The sequence below is a fragment of the Larus michahellis genome, chromosome 5, assembly GCF_964199755.1.
Source record: "Larus michahellis chromosome 5, bLarMic1.1, whole genome shotgun sequence".
In the NCBI taxonomy this organism is placed as follows: Eukaryota; Metazoa; Chordata; class Aves; order Charadriiformes; family Laridae; genus Larus; species Larus michahellis.
This window is the reverse complement of record NC_133900.1, coordinates 62,532,769-62,555,288: the sequence shown is the minus strand read 5'-3', so window position 1 is coordinate 62,555,288 and position 22,520 is coordinate 62,532,769. Positions and strand designations below refer to the sequence as shown.

Sequence of the window (22,520 nt, the reverse complement as noted above, 5' to 3'; positions counted from 1 at the left end):
GGCAGTTCTGCAAGAACAAGGACGTTTACAGGAATGCTCTTCTGGTTACAGAAGTGTTGAACCCAGAGACCTTTCGGTAGTATGAGCACACTGCAGGGAGTGAGGAACTTGAATTCCCACGTGGGATGCCAGAAGGAGGGAGAAGCTTTTTGAATTGTAGAGGAGGTTGGCTTCCTTGCTGACCAGGCAAATGGCTTTGATGCTGTCACTGATGCCACCACATGGAAAGGCAGAATTAATGGCCACAAGAGCTAGCAAAGTTTCCATAATCACCTGCATTGCTCCAGAGTGTGTGGAGGAGATGGCACTGATGGAAGGTGTTGGCTAGCCGATATGTTTAAAAAAGAAAAAAGAAAAAAAAGAGGGAAGGAGAGAGAGAAAGGAATTAAATCGGGGTCCAACACACTAACGAGAATTACCTGGAGTGCTGGTGATAGCTGTGCTGTGTTAAGAACTGTTTCTGTTTCCTACCCACTCATAGTATTTGCCTGGAAAAACACATTTTTTTTAAGCTTAGCCTTACCTGAATTGAATGCTGCTTCTTTCCATTCTCACTGTTGCTGGGAATTGAAATGGCTGCAGATACAGAGCAGTGTAAAAACATGATGAGCTATGTAGCTTGGGAGCAATTGAGCAGCTGAATACTGCATTATTGAGAAATCATTTGCTACCTCTGGGTGTTAGTGAGAAACTGGAGAGTCCTAGACTGGCATTCAGGGCAGAGCATAGGATGAATAAACATTACGGAGTGCTGAGTGTTTACCAGTGAATCCAGCATGGAGCTTCAGTAGTTGCATGTCATCCCACTGCGTCTTGCAGGGTTGGCAACACACAGGAAAGAAATAGTGAATTCCAGGAGCCTTGTGGCAGAATTGATCTTATATTGTTTCCTAAATAACCAAATTATCAATGAAATGAATGACATTTTGCTTAATGTGCGGCAGGCAATCTGCATAGCAAAACAGCCATATTTTCAAGTGACAACACGTGAGAACCATTTAAATATATATCAGTAGTCCTCAAGGGACTTGTAGATAGCTACATGAAATTGTTGTTTTCATGAGCATACCTTACTGTTGCCAAATTACTCCTGGCTTAGTATTTTGCCTCTTATCTACTTGCGATAGGAATCTCTTTAGAACGAGGGGCTCAGTAGTTTGTAATATATCCATGTATATCTCTGGCATTGTATAAATAATAAATAATAAGCTTTAGATGCTAACGATCATTAATATTGCAAGCATTAAGCTGGAAATTCTAACTCCTAGCTTCTTAGGTGATTGCAAGTATAAATATTTCTTGACTCAGCATGGTGAGTAGTCACAAAACATGGAACCTTCTCCAGCTATTAAGTATACCCCAGACCCAGTTAATCTCAGGTTGTGGAATTTGTCACAGAATCTGTTCTTGCAATGGTATTGTGCTGCAGAACGAGTTTCTGCATTTTTTAAAGCTAACAGAAAATATCCACTCCATCTGGTTTTGGAGACATACTTAAAATATGAGCCAAGCTCAAGCTGATGCAGCGCTGTCTTGCTGAGCCCTGAACTAGTCTAAAACAATTTCTTTGAGAGGTGCGATCACATTCATGTCAATGAGATTTTAAGTCAAAGCCTAAAGAAAGAAATTTCAGCATCAGTTTTTAAACCTTTTCATTATTATGTGTTTAAAGCAAATGTATCTAATTTAGGAGTAAATACAGTAGATGTGCCTATATCGTATTTCCAAGCAGTTTCCCCCCTCCTTCTGGATACCAAAAGCTCATGTTCCCTACCTATGTAGCAAAACCAAGGTCTTCAATCTGCTTTTACACTGCCAATTTAAACATCTTTGGCACAGAAGGAATTGGAAATATGAGGAGAACAGTAGTCACGGTAAACAAGTCGGGGATTACTCTATGGTATTGGACTACTTAAGCTATTGGGGTTAAAAGCTGCCTTTTCATTCTGGCCCAAAAATCATCTAAGGTTTCACTGAAATAAATAAGCCTGTGCAGACTGGATTTTGAAGAGTCAGGTTAAAATAACTACTTCTATAATTTAAATCAAAGCGGTTACTGAATTTGCTGCTTGTTACACTAAGTACTGCAAAAATTCAAAATTGATCATTTATTTATTCCGTGTGTATCATTACACGGGATGTACAATGAACATTTCTTATTAGTGTCCACATCTCAGCAAGAGTGTACAGTGGCTCTTCAAAAAGTGAAAGCAGGTAGCAAGAGTAGTATGTTGAGTGATGGGAATCTCAAAACCACTTACTTTGTCTTAAAGTTTGTCATGTAGGGAAGGAGCATGGATATAGTTGATCCACTGAAACGCACTGATGGAAGAGACTTATATTTGACTTGACATACTGGGCAAGAGCTTAGAACAAAGCAAAAGCAATCCCCTCCAGAAAAACAAGTATGTAAAAAAAAAACCAAAAAAACCCACAAAACCCCAACGAACCGAAAAAAACTCATTTCTTTTGGTTCATAAAAAACCCCAAAACATTTCTCATTTATATCTCCATGTTTTTAATGGAAAACAAAGACATTTTTTAAGATGAAAATGTTCTGTATTCACATGTGATTCTTAAAAAACACAAGCTATTTTGAGCACTGAATTGCAAGCCGGCCAGTGAAAGAAGCAGCAATATGTTCCCAGGAAAATTTAATTCCTCCCTCTCTTCTGCAGAGGAATGATACTTACATTAATTTTGAGAAACAAGCATAAGCAGAGAAATTCAAACTCAGCTCTAAGCCTTCCCTATTCCTAACACCAAAGAATGAACCGTGTTGAGAACTGCGTTAGAGCGTTACTGTTTCAGTGCCACACGGCTGGGAGTGCAGAGGGCTTGTACAGGGCTCTGACACCACTCCTGAAGTCAGGCTTTTGGGTATGGCTCTTTCACAGGGGCTGAAAAAATATCCATAATGTGTCCCCTTCCTCATCATAGATGTATCAGTAGCATATCATGGACCCCTGGAAATACATATGTGTGGACGTCCATAAAACAGTGTGCAGAGACAGTTCAGTTCTTTTCAGAAATCCTGCCCCACTGAGTCAATGGAACCTTTCACAGGGAAAGGCATTGGGGCCAGAATTTCACTGGCAGTGGTAACTGGAGCCGCTCTCTCTAGATCACATACAGGGTATGCCGAGGGACGACTGCGTTTCATCATAGAAATAAAACGTCATTGTGTTCAGATTTGTTAGTTAATAACTCAGAATCTTTGTGGAGGATAAAAAATGAGCTCTAAAAGAAAGCACTGAACCGCTTCAAGACTACACGGTGTAGTCCAGGTATACCTTCACTGTCAACATTAGACAGTGACTAATACTCCCATTCAGATGTTTTTCTGTCACTTTTAGGAAGGGTTGTAAATCTCTGTGAGCTCTGACTATGCAACAGTTCCTATCATTTGCAAGTGATTAATACAGGCATGCAACCAGGAGAAGTTTCAAGCACCGGAGGGTTAAAACTAAATTTGAGTAAAACTTTGGGAAAGACTCTCATCAGGTTCCTTGCAGTTTAATTCAGAAAAACTGATGTTGTCTCATGATACATTAACATTTTTAAGTGACCTCTCCATGAAAATTTTTTAATTGTGGTTAGTGATACTTTTGCTTATACGGACAAAACTGGCAACCGTGGGAAGAGACAATTCTTAAAACTTGCTTCTTTTGGTAGACTTTGGGACTCATTGGCAGCCCAGCACTTACTGACCAGACACGTTTCCTGCTTTAAAGAAACTGGCTTGGTGCTTATGTCAGTCTTACCACCTAAGTATGGCAAGACTTGAGACCCACTGAGTTCTCTTTAAAATGCAAAAGGCATTGAAAGACCGAAAGGCTGCAGTTCTTTTGTGCTCCTAGCGTGTGAGCAGGGAAGGCTGGTAGCTGGGCCAGCTCTGCCACCTGCAGCTCAGAGCCGGCAGGACCGCAACCTCTTCGGCAGCCTAACAAACTACTGGAAATGCAAAAACTCTCATGGAGACAAGAGGTTTCACTGAAGAGGGTAATTGCTAATTAAATTAGCAATAGAATACATAAGCTTATGGTATGCAAAAGTAAGGTAAAAGGGAGCTTTTACATTGGTCTTTCTGCTAATCTTCACTGCTACCAGAACCAGCACGCATTCTCAGAATAGAACAGAAACCCGGCGTCAGAACAAAAATCGTGAGGCTAAAACCCTTCTTGGTGTGATTGGAGTGATCTCAGAGCTGTATCTGACCCCTTACCTATGAAGGCTGATTTTGGCTCTGCTGATAACTGAAGTATTACAGGAAATTACGTGTGGACCCGTATTCTCAGAACCCTCTAACTCCTGTCTGCAGTGTCTCCAGTATCTCCTCATATAACTCCCTTCTTAAAACACACTGTTTTTTGAAACCTATAAATGCTAGTCTTCTCCTCTAAAAAAAAAGTCACTAAAAAAATAAAATAAATCAAATCCTTCCAGATGTGTTTTACTAACACAAAAAAACATGTGCTTTATTATGTTGCCTACTTTCACTTCCCTGAGCCCCAAGGGTATAACATTACCATTTTTTCAAGTTGGATCCAAGCCCTGTAATTGATGAATTGTCCATAGGATCCATATGGAACTGTAGCAAAATCACTGACACTCTATACAGCACCAAAATGCACCCACAAATATAAACTTTTCATGCCAATGGCTTCTCTCACTGTAAAGTGTTGTATTCTTCTCTAGCGCTGGATCCAACTCACAGCTATCCACAGTGAAATAGAAATGGTTCCACAGTAATGGTCAGACATCATTGTGATGAGTTCAAACAAGAAAACATGACTGGAAACTAATTCTAATAATATTGGGTTACTAAGCATCATGTGGAATCCTTTCAGTAAGTTTTAGTACTGCAGAGGGAAAGTATATAATCTATTATAATACACATTCTTCCAAATAAGTTTTAAAAGCTCAAAGAAGCATAATTTTTCTTTTTACTTCGAGCTTTGTTCAGTTACCCACACACTTAAGACACCTTCTGGTACCTGAAACATCCAGAAGAAGCCTTGTGTCCTTCTGGGACAGCAAGCGAGATCAGATGGATCAGATCCAGCATAACCTAGGGCATTTCAGCTAGTGCTAGACACCAATGTGTGGACCAATGAGTCCCACCTTTTGTGTTGTCTAAACGTGGAGCTTGGAAATATCTGTGTCTTGTCAAGCATTGCCATTAAAGGTTATGGGTATATATATATATACGGACATTATTTCTGTGAGCATATGTTGTCACTGCACTGAAGTCTTTAAGTCTTTAGGGTGTTTTCCTGGGTGACTGATTCTGGCTGTGCAGAAAATAGTTGTAGAAGAGGTTGGTTTTGTTAGTGTTCCAAATATTATTATTATAGTACTACAGTAGACTAGTACATTTTAATATTATCTGATGCTTGAAAAAAATGTTAAAATAGACATTTTGAAAAGGAATCTCACAGACTGAGATTAGGTGATCTGTGGGGAATAGGCAGGCTAAGCCTGAGGCTTCTTCTATGTGCCAATGAATGTAGGAGTATGTAAAACATTTCATTAGCTTTGTTTTAAGAAGTCATTTTGTAAAATGATGCAGTCAAACCAATCTGCCAGTTACCCTGCTCACTAGCAGCTGAAGGTGGCGGGTGGTTTTGGTCAACCTAGCTCTTAAATGCATCTTGCCCCACATTTTTAATCCATCTTTTTGCAAAAAACAAGCTACTGATTATCACTGGTAGGTTCCTCAGATTTAAGAAAATTGTACCGTGATCTTTTCGTCATTCAGGGATTTGGTTTTGAGTCACTTTAGATTTCAAGTAGGTCTCAAAGGTCACTGAAAAAGACTGTGAGATTTAGTATCAATCATTGTTAATCCAGTTCATTTTACATTTGTGCCCAATTCACATAAGCTAGATGCATTTAAAATGGACTTGTCATTATAGAGTGCAATGCCCTCCTATTATTCAGGCATCCAAACCTGACCTTACAATTTGCAGGCTTTAGAGGGAGAAAATGGTTGTGAATTCCCCAAAACCAGAAGAGGAATTCACACGAGCCTGTACAGCTCCCAAATATCCAAAGATGAGACCATCCCATGTCCCAGTGTTGGGGTCCCAGCGCTTGTCATTGAGTCCATGTGTGTGAGATCAGTCAGGCATTGCTTCGTTTTGGGTCCATATCCCATTTTAATCTTGTGTGTGAAGTGAAAGAGATCATAGACAGGATCAGCAGTCAAGATATCTACAGACAGCAGGGACTGCATAGTTCTCCTCAGTGCGCATTACGGTTAGTGCACAATAGGAAACATCTTTGCCAGATGATAAAGAAGAAACATTCTCTTAGTTGCCAACAATAAATATATATGGAGGAGTAAATGTGTTATGAATAAGGTGTCTCTAAGGAAATCTTGGAAGACCATACATGTGTATTTACATACTTTTAGTCTCAGCAGCAGTAGAGCTATGCGAGTGTAGTGTTCTGCCCTGGCTAACCAGTTTGTTAGGAATTATCACAGCTATCTTTTTCATGCTAGTTAGTATCTGCTCATAATGAGACAATTTAGGCAGCCCTGCCAGAATCCCAGACTTCCGAGAACCAAAGCAATGGTGTCAAATACGATCACAAATCTCTCTTTCTCTCTCACACACGCACACAGACAAAACCTGAGCAAGTGTCTGCAGGTTTCAGAATAAATTGAATAAGAACTCAAAATACAACACCTCTTTCACAGCATAAACTGGATCCTGCACATACTTTAGGACCTGGTGCTCTTAATTTTTGGTAGAATATTGAACCAGAGGAAAATCTGAGCCCAAAGTGCGCAATCTGATAGCAGCTTTCTGTCTATTAGATTAACTTGCAGATATTTATCTACAAAAATATATGTAAAAAGTCTATGCAAGAAAAAAGTCAATGAGGCAACTGCAGATTCAATTTCTGCAGTCGGAAAAAAAAAAATTCCTCATACTGAAGCTCTTCATTCTCCCTGCTGCTTTATGTTATCTCTGTTTTAACTGCTGTTAATGAAAGGCTCATCAAAAAGCAGTGCCAATACACAATAATATTTAAATGCTGAATTAATCTCTTAGTGCTCATGGCAGCTCCCTTTCAGCTATTTTCCCTGCATATTTGGAATCTCCATTTATATGAGTGAGAGTGGGGTGCACATGAGGAGAATGGAGCAAACATTGATCGGCTCTGCAGCCCAGAGAGAATAATTTGCCTCATATCTCATATATTTGTAAAAGCATGGAAAGAAAACATCACAAGCTGAAGTAAATCCAAGATGCTCCTTCAGCAAGACTTCCTAAAATTAAGTAAATAACTCAAAACAAGACTCAAGTTATGCCTTTCTGCAGTCGCCATTCAAACTTCTAATAATTTGACCAACTTGTTTCCTTGCTTCTGTTGGTTAAAAAAATCCAAACCTTCACCTGCTTCTCAATGCAGTTCTGCTTTGAAAAGTGACTCTAAAAATGGCGTAGGCTCCATGTTTACTCTAGGTCAGCTTTTTCCTCATCAAATGTGCTCAGTTAGCAAGTAAGGAACCTTTTCCTCCCGTGTGCCAGCCCTGCAAATTTCAGGTGGAACCTAGGGGCCAGCCTGGAATTTTTCTTCTCATGTAGGATGACCAAAACCCCAAGGATCCTGCAAGCAAGAGTAAGCCCTCGATTACATGTGTGCAATTCTGTAGTCTTCTGTGGCTTTGCATAAGGTTTAACTGACTGGAAATGACTCTGTGGTGATAAACAGGAGGGAATAGAAACCAGCTCACTTTGTTCTTTATGCTAGATTTTCTGCGCTAACAGGAGCAAAAAGTGGTGAACAGTGATTTTAATTACTAAGTGAACAGATAAAAAATATATAAGACTCTATTTAAAGAAGAGGTTTGCTTGAAATTCCATGTTTTCAGAAATCTCCAGCTTCAACATAATAGATTATTAAAGCTGACGAGGAAAATGAAATGCTTCTCTTTTTTCTTGGACATGTCATTCATGTGATGAGAAGAGAATGTATAGTCCTCATAACAAGAAAAGAACAAAATAATTTGAATTATTTTGCATGCAATAGCAAGATTAAATATCATGTTTACAACCCTCATTTATGAGAAGTCTTCACTGTGGAGTGCAGCAGGTCAGAAGATCACTGTGTGTACATTTTGCTATACAGGAACAATAACCTGCTATGGGCATTTTATTATTTATTAATTCATCTTTGCGGCTTTGGCAATGGAGCATGAAAATTTTCTACTCTTCTGAAATCTCTGTAGTCTGGAAGACCACAGTTGAAGTTTCTCTGATATTTTATTTTTTTTAAATACTTAGAACAGCTGTCCTGGTTTGACGTAAAACAGAACCAATTTTCTTTTCAGTAATTTTACTTTTCAGTTAAGTCTCTTCTAACTGACTGCACTCTCTGAAATTAATGGCACGACAATAGCAAATAGTGAGCAAAAGTTCTCTCAATTCAGAGTTTTGATCCTGCAATCCCAGTGCAGATTAAACTGAGCTTTACAAGGCATACTCTGTTAGCAAGGGTTAAAAAAAAAAGCCAAGAATATACTTTCCAGCTATGTAAATACTGATCAACTGAGTCTTTGGCTTGGATGAAATCATTCTGTTCTGACTTTTTCTTCCAGTTGTGTGTAATACTGGAGCCAATGCAGGAACTGATGTCAAGACATAAAACTTACAATCTAAGTCCTCGAGACTGCTTGAAGACTTGCTTGTTTCAAAAATGGCAGAGAATGGTGGCCCCACCAGGTATGTTTCATTTCCAGTATTCTACTTATTTTATAGTTAAATTAATATAGAAACAATGGGAAAATTTACTGCAAATTTACTTACAAAGGAAAGTAAGAAGAATTAGCACTGTTCCAAAAGTAAGCCTGAAAATGATTCTGTTGTTTTATGATTTCAGTCTGACCCAACTGATTTATGGATGTGCACATTCAGATGGTTTCACTATGACTAGGGTATAATTTAGTACAAAAATATGCGTAGATGGAATGCAAAATGCCTACTGGCTCCATTAGAATTCATCGTTTGTGTAATTCAGCTTCCTGCTGTGACTTTGAAATTACAGCTACAATTCATAATTAATTGTCTTTGAGACTAATATAATGTTATTTACAGGCCTGGACCTAATTGCTTTCCTCTTACACCTCAAAATAATAATTCTCTCTTTTTTCAGATTATTAAAGATTTGTATATCTAAGACTATTCACATGGGTGCCCAGGACAAATTTTGCAAAGTACAATTGCCCCTCTGTTCTTTGCCAATTTAAGCAAAGCTGTGTAATTGTCCTGATTTGGTCTGAGTTTGGAAGACTCGCAGAGGACTGGCATTCAGTACTCTCTAACGTGTTCCCTTGGGAGTCGCAGTTTCAAAGACAGAGCCCACAGCAGAGGTAGAAGGAACTGAAATAGTAGTTGCTCGTGTGCTGTATCGATGGCAGCAGTAGCGTAGGAAGCGCCTTTAGCCTTTGCCCCTGGCTGGGTCAGTGGAGGCTGTACCCTACATCAGAATAAGACCTGGATTTTTGTTTAGCACAGTTGCTTGCTGTGTGACCTTCAGCAAGTTACGCGGTCACTTTGAGCATCATGATAGTTATCATGATTCTCCCAGTGGTAAAATGCTTTCTAATATCTTTATAGATAACGCTGGGAGAATAAACTTCATTAGTCCATTATACAAAATTGAAAGCAGATTCCTTTGGTTTGGGTCCCGGTATTATTCTACGGTTTGTATGTCAAATCTACTGCTAGTTCTACTAGTACTACTACTAGTAAACATAGGAACTTAAAACTAGATGAAAAAGTATTTCAGCACTTCTGCGTATGGATCATTTTAGCACATGCTTTACAATATCTGCCATTTGCTCTCCTTCCCATTTATTGCAGCAGAACCCACAAGACAACCGACAACGAAACGGAGAAAAAGGAAAAACTCTACCAGCAGCACTTCCAACAGCAGTGCTGGGAACAACGCAAATAGTACCAACAGCAAGAAAAAGTCAGCTGCTGCAAACCTGAGTCTATCAAGTCAGGTACCTGTAAGTCTCACTTTCCTTTTAGGCCTGAATCACTTATGGTGCTTTAATTTTTCCTTACATTGTAAAGAAGGTGCATTCTTGAGCCTAAAGTATCGCAAGCAAAAAGCGATCTTGCACAGTGTGCTGTGGAAGCTGGGAAATTAGTGGAGAGATGTGAAGAAGCCATTCTGCAGTGCAGCTTTTACGAATGACCCTCAAGCAGGGGTATCCTGAGGACCAGATGTGATTTTTTTAAGGCCTGGGCCAACTCCCCATCTTGTCAGTGGGAATCCTTCCACTGGCGGTGGGACTCAGATTTGGCCTCGTGTTTTTAGAGATAGCATGAGTCTTGCAGACTTCCATCTGCCAGGTGCTAAGTGAGGATGAGTCCCTGTGGAACAGGACAGCCGTAGCTGAGCAGACCGCTGGTCTCTCTACATTAGTACCTTACTTCTAACCGCTGCCGGGTTCAGATGCTTCAGTGGAACAGGTTATGAATTAAGTTACCTGCAGAGTTTATCTCTTTTTCTAACCACTCCACTTGCAGAGGGTCGATTCCCTGGAAAATGGGTCTTGGTTTATCCACTCTGCTAGCTGTAACTGTTGACATCCTAATTATATAGGGAAACACCCAGTCATTTCCAGAACCGTACCAGCACTGTAGTAATGTCAGGTTTATTGCCTTAGTCACAATATAGGGGTAATCAGACCCCAAATTGGGACAAAGTGTGCCTTAGTCAATAAGGAGATAACTTACGCTTTTTAAAGCTAGGGAAATTAATTTGATATTATAGGAAGTATAAAGTGGTATCTTGGGAATAACATGCAGGGATTTTTATTGGATTTCTGATCAGCAGATAGAAAAGGACTAGGTCTCCTCTGAAGCCTCACAAAGAATATAGGCCTTTTGTTAGCACAAAGCAGGCACTTCCTAGGAAGCTTGAATACCCAGATAAAAAAGAAGAGTAGGCTAACATCAGTGAAATGAAATGAAGATTTTTGTTTAGCAACTGATTCAGCAATCCACTAGCTTACGGAAGCTTTGGGCTTCAGTACATTAAACTCATATTTTCTCCTTGTCATATTAAAATTTTCACGTGGCTCACATCCCTGGGGTCAGATTCTTTCCCTAATGTAGGCATCTCTGGGGTTCTCTGGCAACACAAAGCAGTCAGAAGGCCAGCTACTTGATCCCCTGGTGGCAAGGACCACTCTGCCTCACTGTGTCTGCCAGAAAACCCCTTGGATCAATAATCAACCATATTTAAGGAAAAACAGCAATTTGGTGCAAAACTGAGCAACCAGCTAGTTCCCTGCTGTCTCCAAGTTTAAACGACAGTAAAATCACTTTATCTTGGCTACTCCTTGCCCCGAGTTCAGTTCAGCAGGACCAGAATCTGACCCCCTGCCTCTCTTCAGCCTGCTCCTCCCTGGAGAGATGGCTTTTGTTGGCTTCAGTGGTAGCCATGTGTACTCGTACATCTGAGTGTGATTAATTGAGCCCTCTGATAGTTACCTGTCACTCCCACTGAAATTTAAGCTGATTTCAGGTACTGAAAGGCTACTCCTGACAGAAGAAATAATCAAGGCTACTTTTCCTGATGGAGATCATAGTTGAGCATCTGAGACATAATGAGGAAGTTTATCATGGTATGAGGGATAGATTTTTATTCTTCATTGACTTTCAGGATGCTGCATAGTCAATATTTTTCAATATTCGTTGCTTTCTGTACCAGAGTAGCAAGATGGTCCAAACTCTTTTGTATGGAGGATCAGGTTCCATTTTTAGGACTCTTCTTCTTCCCCTCTGCACAGTGGAAGATGCTTAGCTGTTTGGTTTGGCGTACTAACAGCTCTTCCCATCTTTGCCACAGCAAAGATAGCAAACCAGATGGAATTGATGGTTGGGCCACCCTGTAGAGTAGACAGAACTCAAAATAATTTTAGCAGTAGGATATTTCGGTGTAAAACTATTCAACACTTTTCAGTTAAATAGGGAGATGTTACCATGTTTCTTCAAAATTATGAGTTCTTTGAAGTGGGCCTTGTTAGAGGCTTGCCATTGCTTTCCAAAGTTAGCTGCAGGTAGCAGTAACTTGCTTTCTGTTTCTTTCCCTTAGCTTCACCTTAAAGCGAATCAGTCTGTAGTTAATGTTTGATTTCCCTTATCTGCGATAGAAGACAAGACAATCCTGAAACACTATATGACAGTTTTGAACTAACTTAAAGCTTCGTTTGGACATAGAGCTTTCTATGAATGGGACTTTGCTGGTCAGTAGAAAATAGCTACTGAAATAATTAATTTTCAGTGCTAAAAGCATTTGCCCCCTCATTATTAGAAAAGAGGAATTAAATCATTGCATCTTCTGTCCAGATGATTCACATAAGCAGAGCTAGTTTTAGTTCCATTTTTCCCATCATCCTGTCTGGAGAACCCCAACAATGAGTTCATATCCATACCAAATCTGGATTAATATGGAGTCACTGTACTCCAGCATTCACTTTTTCTCTAGTGATTTCTTCCCAGACAGCAAAGACAGCCTCTCCACCATAATAGAATCTAATTCCTTATTTCTTGTCACTTTTATGCTCCTATGTTGGTTTCTTTTTGGTAGTAAATTAAACCTGGTTAGAGAATGTTTCCTTAGCCTCTGTTCTCTGTAATGTTTCTTGGTTTAGGACATCAGTAATTATTCAGTTTTGCTCCTACAGTAATGCTGTGTACACTCTGGCAAATGTGCGAATTTACAGTATCCCTTATCCAAATTTCTCACCCCCACCATTAGCTTCTTTTTCTTTAACAAGGTCTTCATGTCTAGAGAGGCAAATTTTCCATGTTCAGGACAGTGACTGGAAAGCAGCTCGAGCGCCATCAGCTGTGACAAAGCTTGACACTTCAGAAAGATTTGTCATTTTCCCCATAGCCCCTTCCAGACCTTCAGATAAATACATGGGGCTAGGCAAACCTTGACCAATGAGATGGAACATTGTTTGTCACGTACACATTCTTCTTCAGTAATAGGAGATTGTGTCACTTCCTCTACCTGTGTATTTTCTGATCAATTCTTCAGGCAGGGACAGGGCTGACAATACAGAGCCAAGCCCAGAAAGTGAAAGTTGTGGTTTTATTTCCATGCATGGGTCATGTTGGCACTGCACCCTGAAGTTCAGTTGCTGAAGCCTAATCAATCAGTATCATTTCTGCCTTTTGTGTTACCTTAAATTTATTAGTGATTTGACGGTTTTGACACATTCTGATGCATCTTTAATAACAGAGTCTTCAAAAGCATCTTAATGGTCTCTGCCAGTGGGTGGGTACGCATCTTCCCTCTCATCAGCAATTTGAAAAGGGTCAGTCTCAGTCTGTCCTCAAATCTGTAACTATTTTTTATACTTTCTCCACCCTATTAAATAAAATACAAAGTTTTACCCTTTTGACAGTCACTTGCACTCTGTTATGCTCATTTTCCTTTATAATGTGGTCTCTGTGATTCTGATAGTGATTCTTATGCTATTGGTTGCAGACCTTCAGCATCTCCTCTTGTCAATATTACTCTTCCTTCCCGAGTCCCTTGTTTAACACCTTTCCTACATATTACATATTTCCTACATTCTGAAAACAAACGTAGTTAGCCAATGTGCTACATGATTGCACCGCACAACTCATGCCTAGGTTGGCCTATTACTTGTCCAGTGATGCTTTTGACCTAAATCCTGCAGATGCTGAGGCAACACGCTGTAGCGTCTTGGACATAGAACCAAGTGCTGCTACAGTCACTCCAATAGCACAAATAGAAAAACATTTTTCTATTTTTCTCAACAGAAATTGTCTTCTCTCAGGCTTTCATGGGTGCAGGCTCAGTACTTCCAGTGCTTTCTACAAATGCATTGACTTGTTTTTAGCGCATAAAGAAAGTCAATGGAACAGGGACCCAGAAATTGTAGTCTACTCAGCTGTCTTAGTCTCAGCAGATGCTGGTCATTTGAACTGTTCTTAGTTTTGTCCATGTTCTCAGTCATATCTGATCTTTGGAAGAAAAGTTAACCCATTGTGCAGAAACCGGAATTACCAATTTCCTCTTTCCTCTAAACGAAGAGCAAAGATAGGCAAGATTCCTTCCGCAAGGTTCACAGAAAATTTGTCTCTCTAATGTTAGCCTTCCTATGATTTCAAAGAAATTAGTTGTCTAATTTGGGTGAGTCATTGCCTTATCACTTAGCATTACTAATTTCCTCTAATATGTGAAGCTAGAAGGAGTGTTTTCCCAAGTCTTTGCTCAGTTTTCGAGCCTCTTTACAGGCTGAGGTCTGATTTCTTTGCATTTTTCATATTCTTCTGTTTCAAATAAAACTTTCTTGCAAGACCAGGCCCCTGTATGTAGCGCAGTGACCTGTATACTGTGATCTGTGGATTGCAGCTGTATGCAAGATCATCCATAGGGGTCCATACCTCCTTATCACTTAAGTATCACTTTCCATTTAGTTTAATAAAAACAGTGCACATTGATCCATTTTCATCTCTTCGAACTTGGAAATTTGACACCAATGCACAACTCTCACAAACTCTAAGAACCATTGCTCTAGGCTGCTCCCAGTCATAACCACAGAAATTAATAGGTGGATTTTACTTTCATTTACTAATGAAGATCCTGTTGAGTGTAATACTGTAACCATGAACCCAGTGAGATATCATTTGTGTTGGAAAGAATAAAGCCTCACTACATGCCACTAAGTAAATCAAATGTTCTTTGTTACATCCAGAGTCTTAATTAGAGTCTCCTTGCACTCTTTAAGCAAGTTACATACCTCAGTAATCTCTCTTTCTCTTTGTAGTCCTCTGTAAGCTCCTCAAAAGCCAAATCCGTAAATGAACCTGCTAATGTTGAAGAGAGCAATACAACCTTTTACATGTTTTGGAAACAGGGGGTAGGTTTAGGTGGTTTGTAATGGACGTTGTAGTACCAGCGCTTCAGTTCCAGGGCCAGAAGATTAGTGTCAGAAATTATCCCGTGTCTCAGAACCATGCAATTCAGAATCTAAGATTTAGCCATAAGGAGATGAGAGTCAACAAATTGGTTTGCGGTTGTTGTGCTTTAGGAAAAATATTCCAAACGAGACCAGAATGTCAAGTTAACAGAGAGGACTATGATGAGATGTGAAAGATAATCATTTTCCTCTAGAAAATGTTTATTCTGAAACCTAATTAAAATGTCAGTTCTATTTCTATAGATGATTTCAACACCAGCGTCAGTCCAGTGTTTTTATCTTGGAGGCAGTGACCATTATGGGTGTGGGTAGCAATGGGGCTCTCCAGTCATAATAATTTTTGTAGCAAGGAGCTAAGAAGTCAATTATTGAAATAATCATCACTAACAATTCTGTAAGAGGGAAGGAAGGCAGGCAGGAGGAGGTACCCTTCTTCTTTTGACTTAGCACTTAGAGGTATGCTGGCTGCTAAAACTACTGCAACTTCCAGTCCTTGGAGTATGAGGCTTGCTTGAACAATATGCTTGATCGTTTCAGGCGTTTTTCATTACCTCAGGTTTGTGAAGCACTGTTTGTCTGCTTCTGGGGACTGTGACACTTGAGCTACGAACTAGTCACCGTAAAACACTGAGCGGGGCAGCATTTTAACAGCAGCAAAGATGGCAGGCATAGAGATGGGGAATTTTACATGTCCCACCACACATTTTTACCTCCAGACTCCACTGAGACATTGTTTAGCCATCGTGTTATCTTTCAAATCGCAAGTTTAAAAGTTTAGTTACATTACTGGACATAGCAGAGCCAAACTTTGAAGCTAGGTATAAAAAAGGTGAAGCTTGAGAAATCACCGGTCTGTTAAATAGAAGTGCCTGCATTTGAGTCGTGTATGAAGTGGTCTCTGTGTCTAGTTTGTATGCATCAATTTAAGTTTGGATGGCAACTAGGGTTATTTCAGGATGAAAGGTATGATATACATGAAAGCTGCTTTTGTGGTTGTATTATTAAATAATACATTTCTATCACATAATGTAAAACATCCACTGCTTTATTTACAGTGCTTCATTGCAACCATATTTTACTATCATGAGACATTCCTTGACCAAAAATGTTGTTTCTAATCACAGAGTAAATTAATAAGATTGAGTGACTACAGTCTAAATCTTTTTTAAACTAATCTAGTCAAATATGTGCTACCATAACTAGGCCATAGCAGTGTGTGCTGCCGTGCAAGAGACTAGGGTTTAATTCTTGGATTCTGCTTCTCACTCCATGAGCAGGAGCTAGGAGCACTCCAGAGCTGCAGCCTCAACCCTGGGAGGGATGGAGCCTTGTGTCATTCAACAGCAGTGACCCCCACTGGCCAATTTAAGGAGAAGCATTGAGGGGCTCTAAAAGGAGTCACTTCCAGTCCTCCTCAGAGGTTGGTGGTCATTGCACGGGATCTAGTGAGTGGAGGTTCAATGGGGTGCACTCGGTGGGGTCTTCAGCTTTCAGTCTGAGGAGCAGAATCCTCTCCGGGGAGGAACCAGCATGTGCGCTTCCTGAGACACTATTTTTGCCTGACATAACTATAAGTGACAGGATTGTCAAGAATATATATATATATATAACATTATTTTTTTAAAAAATGTCCTGTAACTAATGCTGTGATATCTATCTTTTAAATAGAATCAGGGAAAACTCCACTAACCTCAATATAATTTAGTTTAATTCCCAGAGAGAGAGAGAGAGAGAGATACTCAATAGCATGGAGACAAATATAAGTGCAAACTGTCCTCTCAGTGGGTGTCATTATTCTAAAGGAATACTATTTGCAAAGAATCTGAGAAATTAGAGATGGAAATACTCACAAGGTCATTGAGCATCTCCCCGCTGATGCACGAAGGTTTCCTACCACAGATTGAGATTTTTCCCAGCCCAGTGTTAGGTGACCTGAGCGGCAAAGCTAGCATCGTTCCAGTGGGGTCATTAATCCTCAGTCTGCGCTTCTCAGTAACAGGAATATTGTCTTAGCAGTAGGGGTTACATTTCCATTTACTCAGTGTCATCTTAGTACCCTAGTTTACATCTCATCGGGTTGGCCTAAAGCGATCCTCTTCCTTTCAGCACTTGCAGCTGTTAAGCATATTTACCCCTCCCAATTATTTGGCGAATGTAATAAATATTTAATTCTTTCATGTGGCCTCCCCAGCCGGCTGTTCCAGCCCCACAGTTATTTTTGATGTGCTTCTCAAAGTCTCATCCAAGTTGCCAACCCTTTGCTGGTATGGCAACAGGGAGAACTTGAGGTCCATACTCGAGAGCGTTGAAGTAAGAGGAACTGTTGCCACCTCGGTCTGTGACTCTGTATTTCAGCCACCGTGGTCCTTTTTGCCTGCCACATCCCACTGCACGCTCCAACCCGACTCGCTGTCCTCTGCCAGGTCTCTCTTGTCATTACTGCTCTCGCAATACCACGGGGTCAGGTCCGGTTCAGCGGTGCGCACTACACACTGTTGTTTAGAGGGACAAAATAAATTAGGATAAACTTTTGGTTATAAACACTTTTGTCTTTTGAGCTTCTATGTCACAAAGCTGTGTGTGAGTTTTATTTAACCAAATGTTTTATGGATATATGGAGTAACAAAATACAGACAATGTAAAGAAGAAATCATGTAACAGTTTCCATCCACTCACAAATTTTTCACATAGCACAGGCTGAAAATGTGATATAAACGTTCTTGTGTAGCATGTCAGCCTTTGCTGAGGGATATCAAGAAACAGTGTAAATACTTACAGGCAATAATTTGTATTGTTTCATGGTGAAGGAAGTACGTACCTGATGAAAAAGAAACCTTATTAATGCAAACATTTGTCTTCTGTTTGCTTTTTACAACTGCTTTTACATTCACAAGGAGGAACAGATCCTTTAAAATATGAATCTGTTGTTCACTAGGATGCTTGGAAGGGCTTCTTAAATCAGCAGGTACAAAGCTAGACATCTGGAATCACTGCACTCCTACCAAGCGCTAGCTGCTGCCCTGCCACCTGAGCTGCATGAAAAGATGCATCCCACTTCTTTCTTTAGTGGTTAGCACAGCAGCCTCATCCTCCGCTGAACAGAGAGAGCGAGAGAGCTCTCTGGCTTTGCACCTTTGCTTTCCAATCTCAAGTTTGCACCTTTCTATCCCATGCTGGCTAGGATTTTTGCAGCAAATACGTGATGCGCTGGAGTACAGTAGGCGGTTTACTTGTTTTCATGGAAGGACAATTTGTATTTAAAGCAGTGATTAGATGAATTCTTTCTTTCTTGCATGCTTCAGTTTTTGATGACTACTAGCTTCATCAGTGTAATTATAATTAGCACTCTTCATCTTCCTTTTACGGTACCAGCTGGACAGATTGGTCCTCTTACTGCACAGATTGGCGGCAGGGTTGCCTACATGGAGTTAGGTGACAGGCACCATGAAATAACAGATGGTAAATTCAGGGCTTGTTGGCAATCAGCAGGTTTTTGCTAATGACTTAATTAGCTATGCAAATTGTCAAATCAGTGTGAACATTGTTTTTATCGAAAACTTTACCTAAATTAATTACCATAATTAAGTAGCAGAATGTCAAGTATATTGGATGCGTAAAAGGGCTTGGCTGGCTATGGATAAGAGAGTTACCATCTTTATTAGAGTGCTGTGCTCCACATTTGAGAAGTCTGAGGATAAGAAATGTGGTTTCTTTTAAACTACTTTTAAAATACGCGTGTTGCCGAGTTGCAACACAGATGCACCTTGGTGCCTTTCCAATTAAAATGGCTCAGGAAAGAATTACCGGATAAAGGCTAAATATTTGAAGCAGGAGTTTAAGGCAGTTTCATAGCCTGCTTCTTTGCTTAAAATCATGCGCATTTTACAGTCTACCTGCTTTTCAGTTCTGGGGTTTCTGAGATCCAGAGCCATGAGCATGCAGCCAGAGAGATGTGTTATAATTTTTCGTTTAAATTAGAAATAAAGTGTAAGCCTGTCTCCTGGTTCCTACTATGCAGGAACTTATAACTCTGTTGTTCAAATATCGCAAAGTTAAGAGATGCAAATTCTCTAACATGATTTTTTTAAGTTGATTTTTTCTCTCTCAAGGTTTCCATATAACAAATATTGGGTGCTGTTCACAGGATGTGATGGTGGTAGGAGAACCAACTCTGATGGGAGGCGAATTTGGGGATGAAGACGAAAGGCTCATCACTAGATTAGAGAATACACAGTACGATGCAGCAAATGGCATGGATGATGAAGAAGATTTCAACAATTCACCTGCACTGGGAAATAACAGCCCGTGGAACAGCAAACCTCCTGCTAACCAGGAGACTAAATCTGAAAACCCCACACCACAAGCTTCCCAATAGGTTACTCTGCAGCGGTACCCGCTGCGATGTATGTCAGTGGGTTATCAATTACTGTTTCACAGCATTCTTCAAAAAAAATTGAAAAATACACCTTTCAACGGATACAGTATCTATTTCTAAACTAAAGCTATCCGATTTTTTTTAATTAGGGAAAACTCTTGTATAAGCTTCCATATACATTTCTTGGAAGCATTCACATACAACATGATACTGGCACTGACCTCAATTAAAATAATTGAAAATTAAACAGCATCTCGTGGCAAATTTCTGACAATGCATTTTATTGGAAGGGGTTGTTTTTTCCTCGTCAAACAATGGCCATATTTTAACAAGTCATCAGTGCTCAGGATCTCATTAACGTAACTATGTAAAACTTTTTACAATTGTAATATATTTTCTGCTTTTCAACTTGCACCTGAAATTTCTTGTTTCAGAAAAAATCAGCTTTTAAGGAAAAGTAATTTAAAGTAACTTTTGTTCTTTCTTTAACTTTTCTTTCATCGGTTAATCATTTAAAGGATCCAGCATTTTTAATTTACGTTTAGCTGATGCCAGTAGATACTCTTTCCATCATTTAATAAAAATGCTGAAACAAGAAATGTCTTTTTTTCATCAAAGACATGAGAAATATTTTTATGTGGAAAAAGACACCCAGTCCTATGAGAGTTTATGCTTTGTAAAATTGCTGTCGATCCAGATATTTTAAAGCCATGTAATCCATTAACTTTGTGGGCAGCTTAATAAATCTAAAACTTTTGTGTTTTTATTATTGTATCTGAGTTGGCTTTGTTGTTATTTCTTTTCATAGTATATTTCTTGTATAATATTTTTGTAAAGCCCTCAAACCATTTTTTGGTTTACTTTTTTTTTTTTTTTTTTTTTGATTCCGGTGTATTTATGTGAAACTTTATAAAAGAAACTAATTTTTTTCATTTACATATTAATATGTTCCACTCATCATGTAAAGACACAGTGAGTCAGTGTGTTATATAATACAACTGTATTTTATGTATGCTTTGCCAATAAGTGTGCCAATAAACTGTGTTAACAAATGTGCTCGTGTATCATGCATTCACAGTTCCTTGCATGTAAAAGACGCACACCCAGGGTCACACACCAGGAGTTTTTTCGGAATTAGCGTTTTACTGCATTACAATCGTTTTCCAGAAACACGGAAAGCCTGTCGTTTAGGTGCGAATCGCTTACAGCTCAATTTGGTTAGGTGCGCTTTTTTTTTTTTGACATTAATGATGTGTAACAGCGCAGGTCGGTAACAGCGGCGAGAGCCGAGCACGAGGGAGCGCAGGGCATCCAGCAAGCGCACCTCCATCCTGAACTTTGCATCCCTCGCCTTCCAGGGCTGGGGCTTATCAGGGCAGGGATTTCCACTCTGCTGAATTCTGTCTGATAGTTTGACGGTGAGTCCCTCAACTGGGGCTGAGAGGATTTAAAAAAATTCTCCTTCTTTCTTCCCTTTGCTATCAAATCCATTGGCCACGGGAGCAAGCGAAACCTCTGGACTGGTGCGGCCGCTCTGAATACAGCCCGGCGTGTGAAGCCCCTGGGCTGAGCTGGGGGGCTGAGGCACATGCCTGCATCCCGAAGCCGCTGAGAAGCCCTGCAAGGTGCACCCTGCGGGTGGCAAATACTTACAGGGAGAATTAACCACACAGAGATACTGAATCTACATGATCCTGCCTTTTGTGCAGGGAAGTGATGTTTAGCTCTTGACTGAAACTCTGCTTTTAATATTACCGACATTATAAAAGCATCTGAAGAACTCCTTTTTTTTTTTTCTAAGTGTACCCAGAAGCCACCTTAGGGAAATGTGTCTCCCAAGTGAATATATGTGTTTTTTAAGCACACTTTTGCTGGATGTGATTCTGCCAAATAGTTTTGAAACCACCATCACGGAAGAAATACAGGGCAAAGCACCCTGCGTGGCCGCTTGGTCCTTCAGCAGGAGACGACTCCCTCTCTGCCTGACGAACGAGCCTCAGCCTCCGACCTGGGCACCATTCTCCTGCAAGCAAAATCCTGCTTTGATGAATTTTGGCACCCGTGATGGGCCTCGCAGGAAGATAGCCTAAAGGACACTCCAGGTTTCTGCAGGATCTAGAGCACAAAAGCCATCAATCGCAGGGTAGAATTTAAAACTAACTAAATAACAAATGCAGGCTGAGTGTGCCTGCACAGATAGTAACGCTGCTCCTTCATAACACCTGCGTGTTATGTAGGAAACGGTAGGTCTATCATTCAGAGACTATATCAGCCCCGATTTTTCCATGTAAATAATTAAGTTCACAATGTATTCCATTAAGGGATCACTGGCTCCTATATAGCTGCTATAACATTACAATTATACACTGTAATTCTAATGTTCAAAAACACTAATCATTCATACTACATTTCCATGAGCACACTCTAAAAGGCGTTCCTTATTATTAATCTTTCAAGACTGGCACTACTATTTCAATTTTTAAAAGATTTATGATGTCATATTACTCCTGTTGTTTCAGTAAATAAACATAGGAACCCTTGAAAAATGGGTAACAGACTCCTCCGAGTGCTGTCCTTGAATTAATCTGGAAGGACACTTTCTCCATATCTCCTCAAGAACCCTGTCTACAGGCTATCAATCCACCCTGTTGTGGTTAGGGTGAATAACAGACGGAGCTAGCCGATTTTATTTATCCACTTATTTATTCATAAAAGAAAATGTCCAAATAGGCCGGCTCAACGCGGTGGTTTGAGGTGCGCCGCAGCCGCCCATGCGGTCTCGTCGTTGCTGCTTCCTTCGTCCTCGCACCCTGGGATGCCCCATGGCCTTTTCTTGCCATTTTTCCAATGACATGGTAAACTCGTCAAGACAGAGCCTGTGATCCTGCGTCTTTCCATGTGCTTAGAATCACAGAATCATAGAATGGCCTAGGTTGGAAGGGACCTTTCAGATCATCTAGTCCAACCATCAACCTAACTCTGGCAAAAACCACCACTAAACCATATCTCTAAGCACTACGTCTACCTGTCTTTTAAATACCTCCAGGGATGGTGACTCAACCACTGCCCCGGGCAGCCTGTTCCAATGCTTGATAACCCTTTCAGTGCAAAAATTTTTTCTAATATCCAGTCTAAACCTCCCCTGGCCTG

General features: G+C 40.1%; 1 protein-coding gene across 26 annotated transcripts in view; it reads left to right on the top strand.

The window, feature by feature from the left end:
- Positions 1-20,144, top strand: part of LDB2 (LIM domain binding 2) — a 397,269-nt gene extending 377,125 nt beyond the window's left edge. For 7 of the 26 annotated variants that reach the window (XM_074587651.1, XM_074587646.1, XM_074587656.1 and 4 more), the window contains 3 exons: positions 8,615-8,738; positions 9,879-10,030; positions 19,140-20,144. In XM_074587651.1, coding sequence (XP_074443752.1) covers positions 8,615-8,738; positions 9,879-10,030; positions 19,140-19,370 — 507 coding nt within the window. In that variant the 3' untranslated portion in view covers positions 19,371-20,144. Of the gene's footprint in view, positions 1-8,614; positions 8,739-9,878; positions 10,031-16,272; positions 16,416-19,104 lie in introns of all 26 variants that reach the window. The other 19 variants (XM_074587652.1, XM_074587660.1, XM_074587661.1 and 16 more) reach the window with 10 other exon arrangements.
- The last annotated feature ends 2,376 nt before the right edge of the window (positions 20,145-22,520 follow it).